Consider the following 19,557-nt stretch of genomic DNA (forward strand, 5'->3'; position numbering starts at 1 on the left):
GACTGATACACGAAAATAAGATTGAAAATAACTTTATTGTAAACTGACAGGAAACCAGTACAGGGGAAGAGAAGAGCAAAGACATGAGACAAGGTGTGAACTTGTGTCCTTGCATAGTCTGTGCACTAACTGGCTGAGCCACCCCGGTATGTGTTAAAGCACATACAGATTCATGTGGATTCTGACATTTACACTTTTAAGAAAATTATTTATTACAAAAATACAGGCTACGTTGAACTCAATAGAAGCACTAAATTATCTAGCATACTTGAGTGGTCTATCAAGATATAACAGTTAAAAACATGTTGGAAAAAAACAATTACTCATTCACATCCTCTATCATTTATTCTCAGCTATTTGCAAACACTGATCTGAAAGCTCCACAAACAGAGGCTCCTGCATGGCTGCCTTCATTGCATCATCTTTGCTCTCAGCGGTGTCAATGGAGCGCATTAACTGTCGGAGATGCGGGTTACGAAGAAGATCTCTCAACTCTTGTGATTCTCCTGTAGAGGGGCAGAAACAACTGTCACAATCCAAAAAACTGTTCAATGTTCACTAATTGGGTAATTAGCCTCTGTTTTTTCTGTGAAGTGATAGTTGTTGGCTGTGAAATACTGCTTCTGCACAATGTTTCAGTATACATTAAATCATCGTCTGAGTTGTACCTAAGCGCTGAAGAATCTCTAATGGTACTTTGTCTGTGTGATGATCTTCATCCAAGAGATCCTCCACATCCCAGGGTTCTGCTAAAGAGAGGACATTGTACAATACCATCATATTTACGGGCTTCATGGGAGCGGCCGTCTGGTGATCAGGCCATCATCGGTGTGTCTCTAACACTAACTGCTCTCCCAGAGCGCTCATCATAACCAACATCAAATAAAATATTTTGGTATAAAAAGCTACGCTAGTAACAATATCACATGGTAACAAATGCTCCCATAGGCATCAGCCAACACATCTGGGACTGTAATTCCAAGACATTAACTTTTAAATGTCTTTACAATGACCTATTAAACTACTGCAATAATTACATGCAGAAGGAAGATTTTACATAATCAGTAGGCTTTATACCTCTTTTTTTTTTTTTAACTCTATGCTTTATACAGTATATTTGCAGAATCAGATATCTCATGATAAGACTCCATGTATTAATTTGATCACTACCAAATGTTTTTTGTTGTTGAATAAACCTTTGGCCACACAAATGTCTAGCCACTTAATGAATAGGTTGTGTCACAGATTTTATCCATAATACTATACCTGGCAGGGTTACCGTCTTATCAACAGTAATAGGTGATGGCTGCGTGAGAGGCAGACAAGTATCTGTATGTAAAGAAAATAAATAATGTAAATCATGATACATTGGCAGTAGTTAATTATCCCAAATAACAGTGGCTCTATTTTTTGTCATGCTTTGTGATGAAATAAGATGATTACCTTTATGTCTTTTGTAACAGGCCAGTGAACAGCTGCAAGAGGAAACAAATAGCTCAGGTAACTTTAAAACAACCAAAAGAGTGAAAAATAAATGTAAATATCAAATGTAAGAGTACAGTTTGTGATTTAAAAGTAGGTAAATGTGGGGATCTATGAATACACAAAAACACAGCCAATTTAACTTTATAGTGCCCACACGGTTTGGGTGCCCACTAGCTCTGGTCCAGCCCTGATACATGACTGTCATATATATTGACAGATGACCGTAAAAAGGGGGTGGAGCCTGGAGTCAGCAAAACCAGCTAACTCTGGTGGAGTTAGCTGGTTTAGCAGAAAGTTTGAGGATCCAATGGAGTTGGAGTTGGAGCTGGTTTTGTCAGAAGTGCTTTTTAATGCTTTTCATTGGTTCTATATATATTTTTTACCAACACACAATGTGTGAGTTAACACACAGTAAAGGGTGTTCAATGACCCTGACTTATGGGGAAAAAATGCAAAAGCGTCAAAATGGAGTTAGCTAGTTTCTGCCGGACAGCAACGATATCATAGACCCCTTAACAGATGACGTCACACTGATGAGAACCAGTATGCGTGCAACCAGTATGCGCACAATGAAACCCATTCTGTCAGGTTTGATTGATTGATGTACTTTATTTAGTGAGACATGAGAACAACAGAACGTGGAAGTACAAATTCACAATACAAGGTCTACTAAACTGGGAGACTCATAAAGCACTAAGCTTGTTTAAAATGAGATCCCCATGCACACAAATCATGATGACATATTAGAGACAGACAGAGGTCTCGCTAGGACGCGCCTCACTAGCCAACACACAAGAGGCGGTTGGGGTGTGCTGAAACCAGCGCACCCCGAAACAACAGGTTGAGAATTGATTGCATGAAACAATCACCTGTGCATCCAGTCTCAATGATGGTAAACAAATAATTGGTCTATGGATACGACAGTAAAAGTCAGACTTGATCCAATCTGGGAACCCATCGCCAAATTAAAAGAAAAAACAGCGCCCTCTGCTGTTTTTTACTATCTCACTTGGCTCTGGGAGGAAGTCGACGTAGCACACGTACGCAAGGAAACCGGGGTTTTGGTCTGCCTTCGGCCTTTCACTTCCGGTGGTGCGACTATGTTTTCATTCCCACTAACAATATTTCTACACAGAACACTAACACCACTTCTCCCAGAGAACATGGATCGTTTTGGTTATAAGCCCACTTGTTTCTATGATGAAAGAGCAAGTTAAAATGTGAATATCTTTCCGTGGTTTTGTCTGCTCTGAGGACGCTATTGTTAAATGAGTTTCGGTTTGTTTCTAGTGGGGAAGGATCGGCAGACACGTAAATCCCACCCACTACATTTGATTGGGTAAAGCGCGGCCTGCTTCCTGATCTGAAGGCACGCCCACTTGTAGGCCAGTGCGTACGCGATATGACGAACCCCCCCCCCGACAGATTCAAACGCAGAGCAGAAACTGTTCTTGAGAGATTAGACTCGATCAAATACATCTATGATAATCTTGATCCAAGGCTAGCTCTGGACTAGCTCTAGAATGTCTGTGATCTTACATACAATTCATGTATTTCAAATACACAGTCATAGATCGGTCTGGCCGACGCGCTGTAAGCTGCACGATTTGCGCGACGTAAAAGTGCTCTAAACTCCGTCTGTACTCACCCAATAATTTATTCGTAAGACTGAAGTCAGATATTGTCCTCTAGTTTCATATCCATTTGAAAGTTCTGCCAGAAAACATGCGTTTAGTAAAATATCTGATAATCTCCACTTTTCCACGAGCTGCACACAACATACTGTACGGGTGAGGGGCCCGGAATGAGTGCAGGACTGTATAACTTCCTTTGGGAAGCACAAATGTTTGGGGCACACAGTTGGCAGGTGGTGTGATTCATTATCCCGCACCTGTCAATTGTGTGCCCCATTCGTTTGTGCTTCCCTGTCATTTTGAGATGACGTTTGTGGTGATCAGAGGGAAGTTTTGATAAATTTGGTCCTTCACTCAAGTCGGGCCCCTCACCCGTACAGAATGTTGTCCGTGTGCAGCTCGTGGAAAAGTGGAGATATTTTACTAAACACGTTTTCTGGCAGAACTTTCAAATGGATATGAAACTAGAGGACAATATCTGACTCCAAGTCTTATAAAATTAATTATTGGGTGGGTACAGACGGAGTTTAGAGCACTTTTACGCCACACAAATCGTGCTGCTCACAGCGCGTCGGACAGACGATCTATGACTGTGTATTTGAAATACATGAAATGTATGTAAGATCACAGTCTCTTATATGTCATCATGATTTGTGTGCATGGGGATCTCATCTTAAACAAGCTCAGTGCTTAATGAGTCTTCCAGTTTATTAGACCTTGTATTGTGAATTTGTACTTCCATGTACTGTTGTTCTCATGTCTTACTAAATAAAGTACACCAATCAATCAATCAAACAGACATTCTAGGGCTAGCTCTGGTCCAGAGCTAGGTGCCCACTAGTTCTCTCTAACTGAAAATGATTGTATTTACTCCACTGCGCCCTCTACAGATCTGGTCAATTAAATTACCATTGACCAGATCTGTAGAGGGCGCAGTGGAGTAAATCAAATAATTTCCGTCTGTCGGACATATTTTATTTTCTGCCCAAAAAGTGTATTATACAGAGAAGGTGGGGTGCTGAGAGGTTTCCCACCCTGGAGAATAGACTTTCAACAAGACAAAACAGCCTTTGTTTCGGTGAGTAACGAAATAGTTTTGTTTATTTTTTACTAAAGACGGAGACCTCGCACGGTAGTGGAATTTTCAGTCTATGAGCAGAGCAGCGCGCCTGGCAGGGCGTTAGGGAGAACTCACTAACGCTCTGGACCAGGGCCCACTGGACCTGTATCCCGGAGGAAATACGTTAACAAAATGACTACTGTGCCTAAAAATCCAAATACACGTGCCATCCTTCAAAACGTATCGAACAATCTCAAAGTGTTGAATATCACTGTGAGCCATATGCAGTTGAATGGTCAGTGTTGAGTTGTGTGACTGCTGGTGGTCTTTTTTAGCAGTGTTTTGAGCAACACGTGACGCTTGCAAACAAAACACGAGCTGTGATTCAGGTAACGAACTTATTCAAATCACATGCAACACTATTTCGAGGACATGGCCTGTAAATATCAGACACTTTGAACTTGATGTTGACAGAAAGGCAATAGATACAATCTAGTCTAGCTTTAGCTTTTTCTTGCTAACAGAAAACAGTTTATAACGTTGCTAAGAGTAAAAGACTGTTACTTACTATCGTATTTTGCAGGTGGGACATCTGTATTTGGGTGTCTGTTCACTACAAACATTGCAGATCTGCATTATGTCAAGTAGATGAATGAGAATTTAACTATGGAATTCAAACGAGACAACTGTGAAACTCTTATGTTGTTGTTGTAACATGTGGTAATTAACCGGAAATGCTGTAATACTTCCGGGTTAGGTATACTGCCTTCAAAATAAAAGCATTTATAATGTTGTCTTAACCACTTACACTCATATGTTTAACCAGAGTCCCTCAGGGCTCAATACCAGTGTCTTTTCTGCTATTGTGGGGAAAGCTTTTGCTGAAAATGGGCTATTTTCAGCGAAAGCTTTCCGCACATTACGGATGCTGGGATTTAGGTGGTTATTGGGATCGAACATATATAATAGTGGTATTTGGCTCGCAAATTTTGTGTCCAAGATGTAGGTAATACCAACCCTAACCCATGTCAAGTTTTTGTTCAGTTAAAAAAAAAGAGGGTCAAGCTAAATAGTATTTTATATTAGATTTGACCCTAATGTTCAGAATTAGAGATTATGAGATTACATCATCATAATAAGCATCCTCAAGTCAAGAAAACATAACCCTCCAAAACAAAAAAACAACCATGCCCAACAACAACTTGTTAATGTTTACACTTTTATCTTTATTAGAACATCAAAGGATCTCTACTCAACATATACAATTTCTTTCATTCACAAAAAAGACTAAATGCTGAGCACACAACACTGACTGACCTATATCAAGTCAACACAAAATATTCTGCACAGCTGTAACATGAGAGCAGCAGATCTTGTTACAGGGGCAAAATGTGGAATAGGCTGGAGTGCTATCTCGTCGTGACTTGTCTGGGTCATAGGGTCTGGGTATGTTCCAGGCAGGCGAGGAAGCACTCTGTTTGCTCTGCTGGGTCAGGAAAGGCAGAAGTACATTTGGCTGTGGTCAACTTTGGATCTCCAACTGGTCAGGGTCTAAGGAAAATATGAAAGTGCAATGCTTATGACCAAATCATCCACCAACTCTGTAGGTTTATGTTGCCAACATCATCAGTTACTCAACATAGTTGCATATAGTTTGCTACAACGCAATCAGAGAATGGAACCAAATTATTCTGTGCACACATCCATTTACTACCATTATAAAATCTGCCCGTGGAGAATAACTTTCAGCAAACACACGTTACCTTATATATGGGCCTGTTTGCAGAATTGTGGTATAAAGTTGTTCCAAAACAACAATGTGTTGGGAGATTGCTCATGTTTGTTTGTTCCATCTAGTGTCTATATCAAGTTCAAGTACAACCAAAATACAAATAATGACGTTTCACTGCATCTTGTACATTTGGTAATTTGGACACAGCAATGGAAAATTATTTTCTTTTCTTCTTGTGTGTCAAAACGTAAATCAAGTAATGATACAGAAAGCAAAAATGATATGATCTATGTATGAAACAAAATGCAATGTGAAATAGAATCTGGTACCCAGTGGTGTAAAGTAGCTTAAGTACATTTACTCAAGTACTGTACTTAAGTACAATTTTGAGGTATTTTTACTTTGTGTATTTCCAATTATTTGAAAACTTTAGTTGTAGCTACTTCGTAGATTTTGATTATTATTACAAAACATATATTAACCACTTCAGCCCTATATACATTTCGGCCATTTGAAAATCTACAAGCTCTCAATGCGTCGCGATGCAAAGCATTGTGAGCTTGTAGATCGGCTATTTTCAAATTATTTTTATACATTTTATACATTTGAAAACTTGTGAACCGGGACATTCTGCATAATGAGTACTTTCTACTTTTGGTACTTTAAGTACATTTTGATACCAATACTTTTGTACTTTTAATCAAGTACATTTTGAATTCCGGACTTTTACTTGTAACAGAGCACTTCTACATTGCTATATCGATACTTTTACACACGTAAAACATTTGAGCACTTTTTCCACCACTGCTGGTACCCCCGGAAGATAAACAACTAATGTTAACTACACCTTCAGGAGGCTGCAATTGAAAAATGGCCCCTGTCCAAGTCCTAACCTACCCCATGTCCTAACCTAACCTACCCCCCCCCCCCTCTCTCTTTCTTCTTTTGTACATATTTTTCACTCTTCATACCAGTAACCTGTAAACTGATTGTATGACATTCTGTATAGTAGTGTGTATATATATCTGTCTCTTATGTCATCATGATTTGTGTGCATGGGGATCTCATTTTAAACAAGCTTAGTGCTTTATGAGCTTTCCAGTTTAGTAGACCTTGTATTGTGAATTTGTACTTCCATGTACTGTTATGTACTGTCATGTACTGTTCTCATGTCTTACTAAATAAAGTACATCAATCAATCAATCAATCAATCAATCAATCAATGATGAACATTTCATTGTGGAGGCGAGCACTAATGTATAGATCGATACATTCTAGAATCATCAATAATTCAACCATTAACTTGTTTGACGTTTAACAGCAAATTAACAATAATCACCGAATGCAGGATATACCAAATGTTGATGGAAGAGGCAAGCTGTCGTTTTTCTTTTGCACAGGCCGTTGCTCAACGTAACAACATTAAATCAATTTCAATTAACAATCAAATGAACACATGTTTCACACATTGTCAACCATACCCGCTGTTAGGAAGTCTTTCAAGATGAATCATGAACTCTTGGTTCTTTTTCGTTTAAGTTCGCTGTTCTGGAGTTTCTCTGCGATCTTTCTCTCGTGTCCGGCGGGGGAATGGCGATTGGTGTTCAGTCCTATTTCTCTCTTTGTCCTCCCTTTCCCACGGTCGTGACAGGGGTATTCATCTAGATTGTAATATTCGTATTGATCATAATGCGCTTCTTCGAAAGAAGACAGTCTTTCGATATCTGTTGCCATGGTCAGGAATATATAGCAGTTTACTGTTTACCACACGGATCTTCGCGAGCAAGTAAACAACACTTGACGTCATCCAGTGTTTATATACGCAATAGTCACGTGATCGTGCTGGTTATGTTGTAGAGGTTTTCTTTTCATGCCTTGGGTTTCCAAAAAACATGGCACTAGACTAGAGCGTATTACATTTAGTGTTAAATAAATAACAGGCATTAGCCATAGCCGATATGACTGGTATGGTTATTATTAGCCTTGGATCAAGACTATCATTGATGTAGTTTTTTATCGATTTCGACATTTGTATGTCTGCGATAGTCTTGGCTTGCACCCCCCAGCGCGTCTTGCTCTTTCACCAGTAAAGCCCGACTTCTCCGTAGTCCGTACATGTACAAAATGTATATATAAAGTGCTTACCCGGTTGCCCCAAATGTTAGTTCGCTCTTCGGAGTCTTTGTGCAGTGTATTAGTCCGTATTTTTCAATAAAGAAGTGTTTTAATTAATCCCGTCTGTGTCGGATTCTGTCGGAAGTTCATCAGGTGAAAGCCGGTATTACACTCAATTTAAACAGGAAGGACACGAGGGGGGGGGGAAATGTCGTTCGGCCACAGACGGGATTAAAAAACACTTATTTATGAAAGATACGGACTAATCCATTGCACAAAGACTCCGAAGCGCGAGTTAACATTTGGAGCAACCGGGTAAGCACCTTATATATTTTTTTTTTGACATGTACGGAGAAGTACGGGCTTTCCTGGTGAAAGTGCAGGACGCACTGGGGGGGGGGGGGGGGGGGGGTGCTAGCGAAGACTATCGTAGATACGAAAGTAAACGTTCAAAAGTATTGGTATCAATATGTACTCATTATGCAGAATGTCCCGTTTCACAAGTTTTCAAATGTATAAAATCTTTTGGAAATAGCAGATCTGTGAGCTTGTAGATCGGCTATTTTCAAATGGACAAAATGTATATGTAACTGAAGTGGTGTATGTCTAGTAACAATAATCAAAATCTACAAAAAGTAACTAGTAACTGAAGTTTTCAATTGTAGTCTAGTAAATACAATATTTGCCTCTCTGAGATGTAGAGTAGAAGTAAAAGTACTGAAAATTGGAAATACTCCAGTAGAGTAAAAAAGACCTCAAAATGTAAATGTACTTAGTTACATTACACCACTGATTCCAACCGGCGTTTGGAATGTGGATGGGTATCTTTATCTTATCTTTTGTCCACATAATAATCATACACAGTGTCACGCCCATGGTGGTGTAGTGTAGTGTGGCAGGCAGTGGCACGTTCCGTTCTGACGCGTCGTGTTTCCACCACGTCGCGCGCGCATCTTTCGTCGGGAGCAGCAGCGGGAGGAGCTGCGTGTGTGTGGTGTGTATGTGTGTGTGTCTGTGTGTGTGCGTACCATCCGTAGGTGCGTCGCGTCGCGTTGCGTTGCGTGCATCTCCATCTAGGCCAGAAGAATGATGGCGGCGCCCGTCCTGAGAGTATCCACCCCTCGATGGGAGAGAATAGCCCGGCTGCTCGTGTGCCTCATAGGCATCGTATTGTCCGTGTACGCGTTTCACGTGGAGCGGGAAAAGGCCCGGGATCCGAACTACCAGGCCATGTGCGACGTCAGCACTTCCATCAGCTGTTCGAAAGTCTTCAGCTCGAGGTAAAAAAAACAAACCCAAAAAATGTGGGGGGAATTCATTCTGAATGAGCAAAGCTAGCCCCCCAAGACGTTAGCTCAGTGCATCTGATGCCTAGATTTATACCGGAAACAGCCGATCTACAAGCTCACGGCACGTCGCCATCTGAGGTGCCGTGAGCTTGTAGATCGGCTGTTTTCGGTGCGCGACACCCGGGCGCGCAACTATGGGGCTTTGACAGCTCAACACACCCCATCCCAAAAGCAGCCCTCTGGTCTGCTGCTGCGCGGGGCTCAGCTGTCACAATATGTACTTTGAGCTAACGGTTCTGCTAACATTAACTACAAAGGTATCACAGTGTAGCTCTTTGGAATGAAGGGACACACACAGGACAGCATCACCCACTGAATGAATTAACGTTACCACGAGTCCACCATTCAGCATTTTTACCGGTCAACACTATCATTAGCTTGATAGCTACGTTGAGCTAACCTGGCTAGCTGTTAAGTACATAGTCATAGTTGTATCTGTTTCTGGTTAGCCAACACAGCCATCTGTGGAATACAAATAAGTTGCTTGCATCTCACTAGCATCAATCAATTCGTTTTTTTAATAAAGACAACATGTTCGTGTAGTGCCAGTGGCTAACTGGCTATTTGTGTGTGTGTGTGTGTGTGTGTGTGTGTGTGTGTGTGTGTGTGTGTGTGTGTGTGTAATGAGGTGAATGCACTCAACCATACCAACACATTTTGGGGGCTTAGCCTGGTCACCCTCGTTAACATTTCTATACATAGCAGTCCTGTTAAAAATTACGAGCTGTACAACAATACTTGAAATGTGTTAGCCCTACTCCCTGCACAAATGGCTCTTAGCCCAACTCCCTGCACAAATAGCTGGTAAAGGACACACTGTACAGGCCAGTCCAGGATTGTATTGGAAGAACTCACTGGGCTGTATTTGGAACATACTGATCGTGTAACTGAACACTGCACAGTGCACACATATGTTGAAATCAATCGGATAGGCTACATTACTTTAACTAATTGTTTGAATAAACTGCTGCTGGTTATTCTGTAATCATGACAATATCCTCATTTGAAAGCATAACAAACTCTTTGACAGAGAGATCAGAGTGCATTTATTTCCATTATGTATGTTAAGACTTTATATAGATGTTATTATCCAAAACCATTTCATATTTCAAGCAATGTGTACTCCGAGAAGTTGCTGTTAAGTAGTACCTTCTGTAGAGAACAAAATGAAATTCGGGTTTGACAGCATAATTTGTTCCATTTTATGTTCCTCCCCAATGCCTTGCAAAGGTCCTGCATCAATATTTACAGCCCGGTTAGAATGCAACACTACTGTTGTCAGTAACCTTTGTCTGGTGGCTCTGAGTGTTCATCCAGGCTTCAGAGTCTGTTAGATTTTAATCTAAACTATTACTATTCTAAATAATTGTCCTAGAACCATTTCCACCACTTTTAAGTGAAAATGAAAAATCCAAGGTGCCTCCCAGGACATAATTTGCAAACATTGTTTTATGGCCCCAATGAAAGGGAGTTGCATCACTGCTAATTTTCTTATATACACAATGTGAATGAGCACATCATTGTAGGGTTGGGTCCAATTTAGGTCACATTATTGTGACACTACCATGTCACAAAATGTAGGTAGACAACTGCTCTTGATACTTTGACATACTGAACACAGCTGGTAAGTTAGAACCCCAAGAATGTATGCACTGTAATTGGAAATCTGATCTCTTGAAGTTAATTTGCCAGATATTGATGTAATTAAAAAAACTGGATAAACAGGATCAGCTACTTTTTTCACTGTGTTATAATAAATTATGTTGAATTATGCAAACTTCTGTATATTCACATGTCATGACAGGTACTCTGCAATGCAGGTGAATTATGACATGCTCTATGTAATATCAGGACAACTGAACCTGTTGGCTTGTGAAGATCTGCCTTTAGCAGAACGGTAGTTTCCTGTTGAATGGGTAAAACTTTTTTTTGTTCTTAAGTGTCAGAACAAGAAAATTCAGCATAGAAATCTGTCACTTAACTTTCCACAACAGACTTCAAACACACAGGCTGACTCACAATGGGGAAAGAGAATAAACACAAATCACTGGGGCACACATTCTAACAATGGAATGTGTGGCCTTATGTGTTGTCGCTTGTTCAAAGTTCACTAGAAACAATGTGTCGGTGAAATCCTGTGGAGATATGTTTTTTTGTTTGTTTTTTAGGGAGTGGGGGCTGTTAAAAACCAGAACCAGTGTCACCCCAACTCTCATGTGCCTGATTGTCTACTCTATTACACTAAATGTTGGAGCTTGTTCACAACAACATGTTGCGCGCACACACACACACACACACACACACACACACACACACACACACACACACACACACACACACACACACACACACACACACACACACACACACACACACACACACACACACAGTCTAGACAATGTACTTTATATAATATACAGTTCATGCTCATTTCAACAGCATGATGTTGACTTTTACTCCCTCACAAGTTTGATCCTTGGCTGCAATAGTAAACTATGATCTATTGTTATTTGTAGTAAACGTTCTAATGGCCTTTTCTTTTGATGTTTTGTTTTTCATGGTGTAGATGGGGTCGAGGATTTGGACTCTTTGGCTCAGTATTTGGAAATGACACTGCGTTGAACCAGCCGAACAGTGTCTATGGAATTTTCTTTTATGCCTTTCAGCTCTTACTAGGTAAGAATCTTTTTCCCAGGTCATCTGTAAGCATTGGTAATTCAGGTGACACGTCTCCCTAGTCACGGTGCTTTGAGTGCTGAATCACCACCCCCTGTTTGGCTAAACCTCACTCTGATGATAAGACAATAAAGACATACTTCAACTGGTATAATTAAAGGGTGGGGTCAGGAAGCCAAAAAAAAAAGGTTTTATGATTGTGTTTTATGATAAATCCACACCAGTCACCACTCACCAGCATTAGTTAGCAATGCTGCTGGTTGGTTATTGGTGCCATCATTTCTCCCTCACATTGCATGCATGCGCTTCCATGGGTCAGGGATGTGATTTTCTTAATAACATTTTCTTGGACATACAACTACATTTAGATGGAAATTAACAATGTTGGTCATTCCATGTTAGTTATAGCGTAACAAACAAGTCTCAGACTTCTATGTTAATAATTTTTCTTACGGATGGCGAGTTTTAAATTTAGGGTTTGTCCTTCCTTCCAATGGTACTCTTCATAATTTTAAGTCTCCTCCCCCATGATGACCTTGTAGTTGGTTTTGCTGACTCAGTCATGCTGGTTTTGATATGCTTGCCTGCTGACTGGCCCGTGGGACTGCTTAACCACCTGGTGCTGGCAAAGAACAAGAGGCCCTTTTACCCATAGCAGTTACGACTTACTCTTATTTGACTAAAACAATAGTGGCCCAGTTAGGTCAAACTACCGTGGGTTGGGATTTCCATGTTAAAGGTCAGCACCACACCCCTCAATATATTAGTATATAAGTTACTAATATAAGTTATAGTATTATTATGGTCTTTACAACTGCTGTTTGTGAATAGGGGCAATGCTTTAAACTTAAAACTGAGAATTTAATCTGTAAACAATGAATCTGAGACTGACTTCACATGAATATCCAAAGGATCTTCATGCTGTGGTGGTGCTCTCCAAAACCATAACATTACTATAATCCCCAGAACATTCAAATTGCAAATGGTCACAGGCATCCAGCCACCTTTCCCAAGGTCTCAAATTCATTCTGTATGGATGGAGCGGCGAATTGGAGAAGGATGACCAGGTGTTTGCATGGGAAATACTGGAAAATATTCACAAATAGAACAATTATAAATGACTTAATTCAGAACTCGAATTCAATGTTAATGCAGGCCTTGTTTGTTAAATGTAATATAAGATGAGGCTTGCTTTCTCAATGTCATCGTGTTAATAATTACCTTTAAAAATATATATATATTTATACTGTTCCAAAGAGATCATAGAGAATATTTTACTAGAAATTTGTACTGAAAGCAACCCTATATAATGCAGTTTATGAAGTATATTGTCCGTATATTGTATTATCACCCATGCATTTGTCATTGCCTGAGCTTATCCAACCGAGAGCAGGCTGATACCCTCGGCTGATACCCCTGCCTGTGGTGGATAAGAAGGGCAACGACAAATGCCGGGTGATCATTAGTTTATCACATAACCCATACATATTCTTATGTATTAACAATTACAATGAGAAAATATTAACTAGAGGTGCAAGCCGCTATGCGGCCGGCCATCACACCTACGCCGCACCGCCAATCCGACCATTATGCCCATATACTGTATGGAGATCTCTGTATCTGTCAGTTCATGTCCCTTTTATGCTCCATATATGGAGATCACTGATTTATTTGCGCCTGATGCCATGATGACGCATTGAGGTTAGACGACACACTCCATATTTGGGGCGTTGCTGCACTGGGAACTCCTTATATGGTTATGGCTGAGTCATAGTGACATGAGCGTGACGACTTGGCCCGCCGGCCAGTCCTCCCTTAAGCCAATTTTAATATAAGATAGATTAACATTACTGTCAACAATGGAATGGAATAGCCCATAGGGATTTCCAACAGTGTTGAGAGAGTTGGCTCAGAACACAGAAGTGGATGTTGGCGTGTGGTGATTCATGTGAACCGTTAAAGGTCAATGTTTAATGCTCTGTGTTTTGGTTCCTTTGCACCTGGATAAACTCCATTGTACCATGTGTCTCCTAAGTTGTGAATTTTAACACATCATCCACAGCAACCATGTTTGGTAGCAGAGTTTTGTACATGTTTGCGATGTTGAGTTCTACAAGAAGCCAGGGGCCTGTTTCACGAAACCTAGATTGAGGATTAAGCCGGATTTATCAGCTATCCTGGATGAATTTATTTTGGCTTAGCCATGAATCGGTTTCATGAAAAAGCGGCAGATTAACTTAGCCAATAAACCTGGATATGTTTATCCATGACTGGGTTTCATGAAACCAGTACTACATTAGTTACCATGGAAATTTTGCTGTGAAGTTAGCCTGGTCCGGTTTAACTAATCCTATTGCCTTTACTATTCATTAAGCAGCCAATCTGATCACAAACCACTGAGTTTTTCCACACTTATTCAATTCTTATGAAAAAATCGAAGATCTACAAGGCCGAAAAAACGTGCCTTTTGGCGGCCGGGGGTCCATGGGTGTCCCCGTTGACCCCCGGTCGCCACGGGCACCCCGTTGGACCCCCGGCCGCCACGGGGACCCCCGGCCGCCAAAAGGCAAGGTTTTCACTTGTAGATCTTCCATTTTCGGCAGAAAGCGGGCGATACCTCCGGAACGGTGGGTCGGCGAGGCGCACGCGGTGGTGCCGGCTGCGGGTCTGTGGGTCCCTCCCCGGGACAACTGCGGCCGAAACACCGAGGTATCAGAGAGAGAAATTGAGAAGTGTCAGAGAGAGAAATTGAGAAGTGTTTCAGCAAATCTACCTAGTAACAATTCTGCCCAATGCTATTTTTCAAAAGACCAATCACAGCTTGTGTGTATACACGCCCACTTGTGTCGGCACTTGGTGTGAACACGCCCATTGGTGTGAACACGCCCATGTTCCAGCGTCATCTTAGCCTGCAGTTACCCATGTCAGTAAATCTGTGCTCGACCTCATGGTCTTTTAAAGGAATACGTGAACGCGCATTCAGCCTGGCTTGACTATCCTGGTTCGACAAAGTCGCTCCTTCTCAGCCTGGCTTGGCATTCGTGGAACTGAATAAACCAGGCTGTACTCAGCAGGCTTGTCAAACCTGGATTTGCCTTACATCCAGGGTGATTTAATTCCGCGTTTGTGAAACAGGCCCCAGGTCGCACGAGGTGGCAACAGAGCTGTGATTGGTCAGCTGCTGTATAATCCCTCGGGAAGATATTGCTTTAGCGTGTGCTGATTGTTCAGCTGCCATATAACCCCTATAGCAGCTGACCAGTCAGCGCAAGCATATCACCCTCCCAGTCCTTTCATGATTCCACTCACCCCATCATTTATTTGGGATGTAATCATTTTGGCTAACATTTTCATCAATCTGATTCCTTGACTGTTCAACATTCAAAACTCTCTTAGTCCTGACTTCCCATCTCACTCGATTGTTAGCTTATTTATCACGACTACTGCCTTCGTTAAGTATGTCTGTCTGTGCTATCATTATAATTCTTAGAACGTTGTGTCTATCAAAGCCGCCATTCTAGAACACCCACCTAGAACCTTTATTTACTTTGAGATCTGTGTTCACAAGATGGGCAAGTGAGAGGGTTTTTAGGTTTGATAACTTACTGACTAGGCTTGAGGGTACTCAGTTTCCAGATGAATGCTGCATAATTATGCAAACAGAGTTATGTGATCTGGACAGGTAACTTGAGTGACCTAATGTTGCTTGTGCATTTCTTGAACTTGTGACATTGTCTGTATATGAGTCGGCAATAGTGTGTTTGTTGTTTCCCGTTACTGTCTTGTTACAGGAATGACTGTCAGTGCAATGGCCGCCCTCTTCCTCATGACGACGTCCATCTTATCGGTGGTGGGTTCGCTCTACTTGGGCTACATCCTCTATTTTGTCCTAAAGGACTTATGTGTCATCTGCATCACCACATATGTGCTGAACTTCATTCTCTTTATCCTCAACTACAAGCGACTAGTTTACTTGAATGAGGCCTGGAAGCTGCAGCTTCAAGCCAAGCAGGACTGAAGTTGTAGAGACAGCGAGATGAATATAACAAAAAAGAAATGTGACCTCTGAACATGTGACTTGACACCGGGAGACCTTGCTTCCACAAGATGTTTATTCTGCTGTGTGTTCAAAAAACAAAACAAAAACAAAAAAACAAACAAGAAAATTAACTTTAAAAAGCCGGGCGTGACATCTCGGTGTTGATTGCAACCACAGAAGGATTTATTAGTGAATTATTTTTCTTTCCTTTTCTTTCTTTTTTCAAACATTCTCCACTGGCAATGTATGGGGAACCCCATCAACCCAAGCAAGCAGAGGTAGTGGTTCACAATGTGGAAGATGATGGACAGCCCTCTTTTGAACAAAAAGGATCGGAAAATGGACAAAATATTGGACTTAAAGGGGTTTACTTGAAATAGTTTGAGGGTCCTGTCACAGTGGATCTGCACTATAACCTGAGCGGAACTGTATATTGCGTCGGAAAAGTAGAAATACATACATGATCATCTCTAGGTTATCACAGAGTTTGCAGATATAGTTTCATGAGGGGCAAGAAAATGATTAACATAAAAGTAGTGTTTTTTTTTTTCTTCCATGTTTACACTTCTAGCACGTAACTTTTTGAAGAGGACCACTAATATAAAACATGGGAGAATGTAAGGAATGTTTTGTCTAGTTCAGTCACATTCTTGTTTTCTTTTTGCATTTATGTAAATAGTTGCTGAGCAATATTCCAGGCTACATTGTGATTTAGTGTTGACATAGACATTTAAGGATAAAAACGCCTGCCAACAAAAACAGGAAAAACATACAAATCAATCTTGAATGGAGAACGCTTGAAGTCACCATTCGGATGAATAAGTCTGAAAATGTGCTTGCTGTTGGTGCGGGACATTTCCTTGCAGTTCAGGTCAGGCATGCTGTTCAGAGTTGTGGATGTCTTCTTTGCAAATGGTCACCATCTCATCTGCTCTTGGAAGCCATTAAGTTATACAAGTCTGTCGGACAGAATAGGTTTGTAAGACCATGTCTACTCAACAGCACCTTCACTGTAATTGTTTTTGGTTTTAATGTTCAGCCGTGTGAAAAGCATTCCTGACCGCCACACACAAGTGGGATCCATGAAGACTTATGTGCCTAAAGGATCGAGAGGTGAACTACTTTATTTTCAGGAGGGATGTAATGTCATGTAACGCCATTTTTGTTCTTTGTTTCACTGTCATAGGTCCTGGGCTTTATTTTTTTATGATTACTAAATAGTAAACTAAAATGCCAGTATAGTGTTTCAATAACTGATGGGTAAAGGGGATCTCACAAAACAGTGATGAGTCATTTGCAGAATGTGGTAAATAAAATACTGGGAAAGGTATTGCATTTTTGCTTGTTGAAATGAACAATGCAAGGTATTATGTGCATTATATTGTGATATGTACTTCAGTGCACAAAAGACTGTGCACTAAAATATTAATTTACCTCTGAAAGTATAAAACTGGGTCAATTTTTACATGTTCAGGGGTAAATTAAAGCTCTGGATTTTGCTGTGTGGGAAAGATATCTGGGTTGCTGAATTGATATACTGTAGTTGACACTGGTGGCTTTGTACTTATTGCAACCATTTTTAGTATGGAAACTGAAATAAATTAAAATAATCCTTATCCAGCATTTAGTGATACACAATTGTAGATTACCAACAGTACAGGAAAGAATGTCAATTTATTTGGTCCATTTCAGTATCTCAGTATTGTCCAAAGTGTGGAACAGCTCTAGGCGGCGGGATTTCCTATTACCAGCACCAAGATCAGACCGTTGTTTTCCCCTTCAGATCATTTATTTTGTACATGTACACTTGTTATTTTTCAGATGCATGGTACAAAATGTCCTGGCTTCAAGCGTATCTTGGCCATTGGACAAACCTTATGGATACGGTTACAGAGCTATACATGTGGTTCTAGTTTAATACCAATTGGTTGATGGTTTCAATCCTACCGCTGCTAGTCTCATGTCCCTTTGTGTATCACGGGATGCTTAATGTAAAAATGACTTGTTGATCTTGGCAAATGTTCAAACAATGAATTTTAGTGACACGTGCTTCCTGTACTGTATCAAGGCATCTGTGTATGCAAATGGAGAAAGAGGCAGTACATGACTGTACTTGAAGCTGTAGTATACTCCTTACTGTCAGTACATGACTGTAGTGTATACTTCTTACTGTCAGACCAAAATGTGGCATCCCAGCCTTTTCTTTGTTACTGTATTCTATTGTAGAATGAGGTCAGTGGTTGGATTTTCAGCTCTTTGCATTTCATGGGTTAAAATATTTTAGTAAAAACACACTGCTTCTTTTACAGACACAAAAAAAACATTTTATTTGTTTCATTCTTTGTCAACCATATCCGAAAAAGGCTTGTGCTCACTAAGACCGTGAATTTCACTCAGACGTCAGGTTTCTGTAGACACGTTTTTTTTTAACCATAACTGTCTTTTGAGTAACACATGTCGTCTGTTACATCATAAATGTGTTCCCAATATTTCTACTTGTAATTCAGTACTTACTTACCCAGTTATTTTAGACATGGGTGAGGAGATTGGGGCGTTAGTCATTCAAGTCAAAGCCCAAGAAGCTTGTATAACGTGATGTGTAATCTTAGGTTGGACAAAGAGGTGGTGATGTTTTTCTTTCATCATATGAAAAGGAGGGCTAAATTATCCCCAATACTAGACTATGACTCAGCCCCATGTATGACGGCATGTACATTAATGTTCAATTAGGCCCTGCGGTATATAACTGCCATGTTCGTTGCATCACCAATGCCATCAAAAGTGCCTTCTGTTTGATCACTGGGCCTTGATCCAAAGAAGCGCAACAGTGTAAAATTAAGAATGACAGTAATTGGCACTCATGCTTGCCTTCCTTCAGATGTAATCGAATTGGTAATGCCCAAAGTTTTCTTAACCAATGTCAAAAGAAAAGTTACCTTTCAAAATGCCCTGGTCAATAATCATTCATGTTTTCCTTTTCCCCAAACTGATCTCCACTGTCATATTTTGTTTTCTAGCTAGTAAAAGTTTGTTAGCTAAGAGTACACTATATGTTTGAACTACAAGATTGTAATGTTTTTTCCACCTTTTAAATATGCCCTTTATCTGTATAGACTGTTAACATTCTGGGTTGTTTTACTTAAAACAATGGGGTTGAGGGCTAGAAATCCATGTCAGCATAACATTTTTTTTATTTTTTTTTGTGGAAGAAAACTGTTTAGGTTTGCTTCTGTATTTGCCAAATATAAGTTTTAAATGCTGTATTTTCTTACCTGGAAAAGTGTTACATGAATGGTAGGGGGTGCAGAATCTCAAATAAATCCATACCTTATGAGAAACTGTTGCAAAAGTTGACACAAGGGTGAACATTGGATATTGTGTCATTGTCATGTGGAAATGGTCTACCATTAAAACATTCCCTCTGAAACAACCTCTGTCATTTTGAATGTTCATTCTGAGAGGAATCC

At 40.4% G+C, this 19,557-nt stretch overlaps 2 protein-coding genes and 1 long non-coding RNA gene across 4 annotated transcripts; 1 reads left to right on the top strand and 2 right to left on the bottom strand.

The window, feature by feature from the left end:
* Window positions 1-16: 16 nt before the first annotated feature.
* Window positions 17-4,907, bottom strand: znhit3 (zinc finger, HIT-type containing 3). Of its 2 annotated transcripts, none has more exons than XM_084074585.1 (5): window positions 4,748-4,907; window positions 1,444-1,475; window positions 1,267-1,329; window positions 669-746; window positions 17-506 (listed from the first exon to the last, which is right to left on the bottom strand). In XM_084074585.1, the coding sequence occupies exons 1-5, from the start codon at window positions 4,813-4,815 to the stop codon at window positions 340-342; spliced, it is 408 nt and encodes a 135-aa protein (XP_083930711.1). In that variant the 5' UTR covers window positions 4,816-4,907; the 3' UTR covers window positions 17-339. The 2 variants fall into 2 exon arrangements, with proteins under 2 accessions (XP_083930711.1, XP_083930710.1); XM_084074584.1 differs by having other exon boundaries at window positions 669-749.
* A 482-nt stretch (window positions 4,908-5,389) lies between these two features.
* On the bottom strand, window positions 5,390-9,191 carry LOC311057727. Its single transcript, XR_014602001.1, has 2 exons — window positions 9,055-9,191; window positions 5,390-5,730 (listed from the first exon to the last, which is right to left on the bottom strand). It is a non-coding gene; the product is annotated as an uncharacterized lncRNA (long non-coding RNA).
* vkorc1l1 (vitamin K epoxide reductase complex, subunit 1-like 1) lies at window positions 9,055-19,534 on the top strand. Its single transcript, XM_084074766.1, has 3 exons — window positions 9,055-9,306; window positions 11,942-12,051; window positions 15,843-19,534. The coding sequence occupies exons 1-3, from the start codon at window positions 9,113-9,115 to the stop codon at window positions 16,067-16,069; spliced, it is 531 nt and encodes a 176-aa protein (XP_083930892.1). The 5' UTR covers window positions 9,055-9,112; the 3' UTR covers window positions 16,070-19,534.
* Window positions 19,535-19,557: the final 23 nt, after the last annotated feature.

The sequence above is a fragment of the Gymnoscopelus microlampas genome, assembly GCF_963454915.1.
Source record: "Gymnoscopelus microlampas genome assembly, chromosome: 12".
Lineage (NCBI taxonomy): Eukaryota > Metazoa > Chordata > Actinopteri > Myctophiformes > Myctophidae > Gymnoscopelus > Gymnoscopelus microlampas.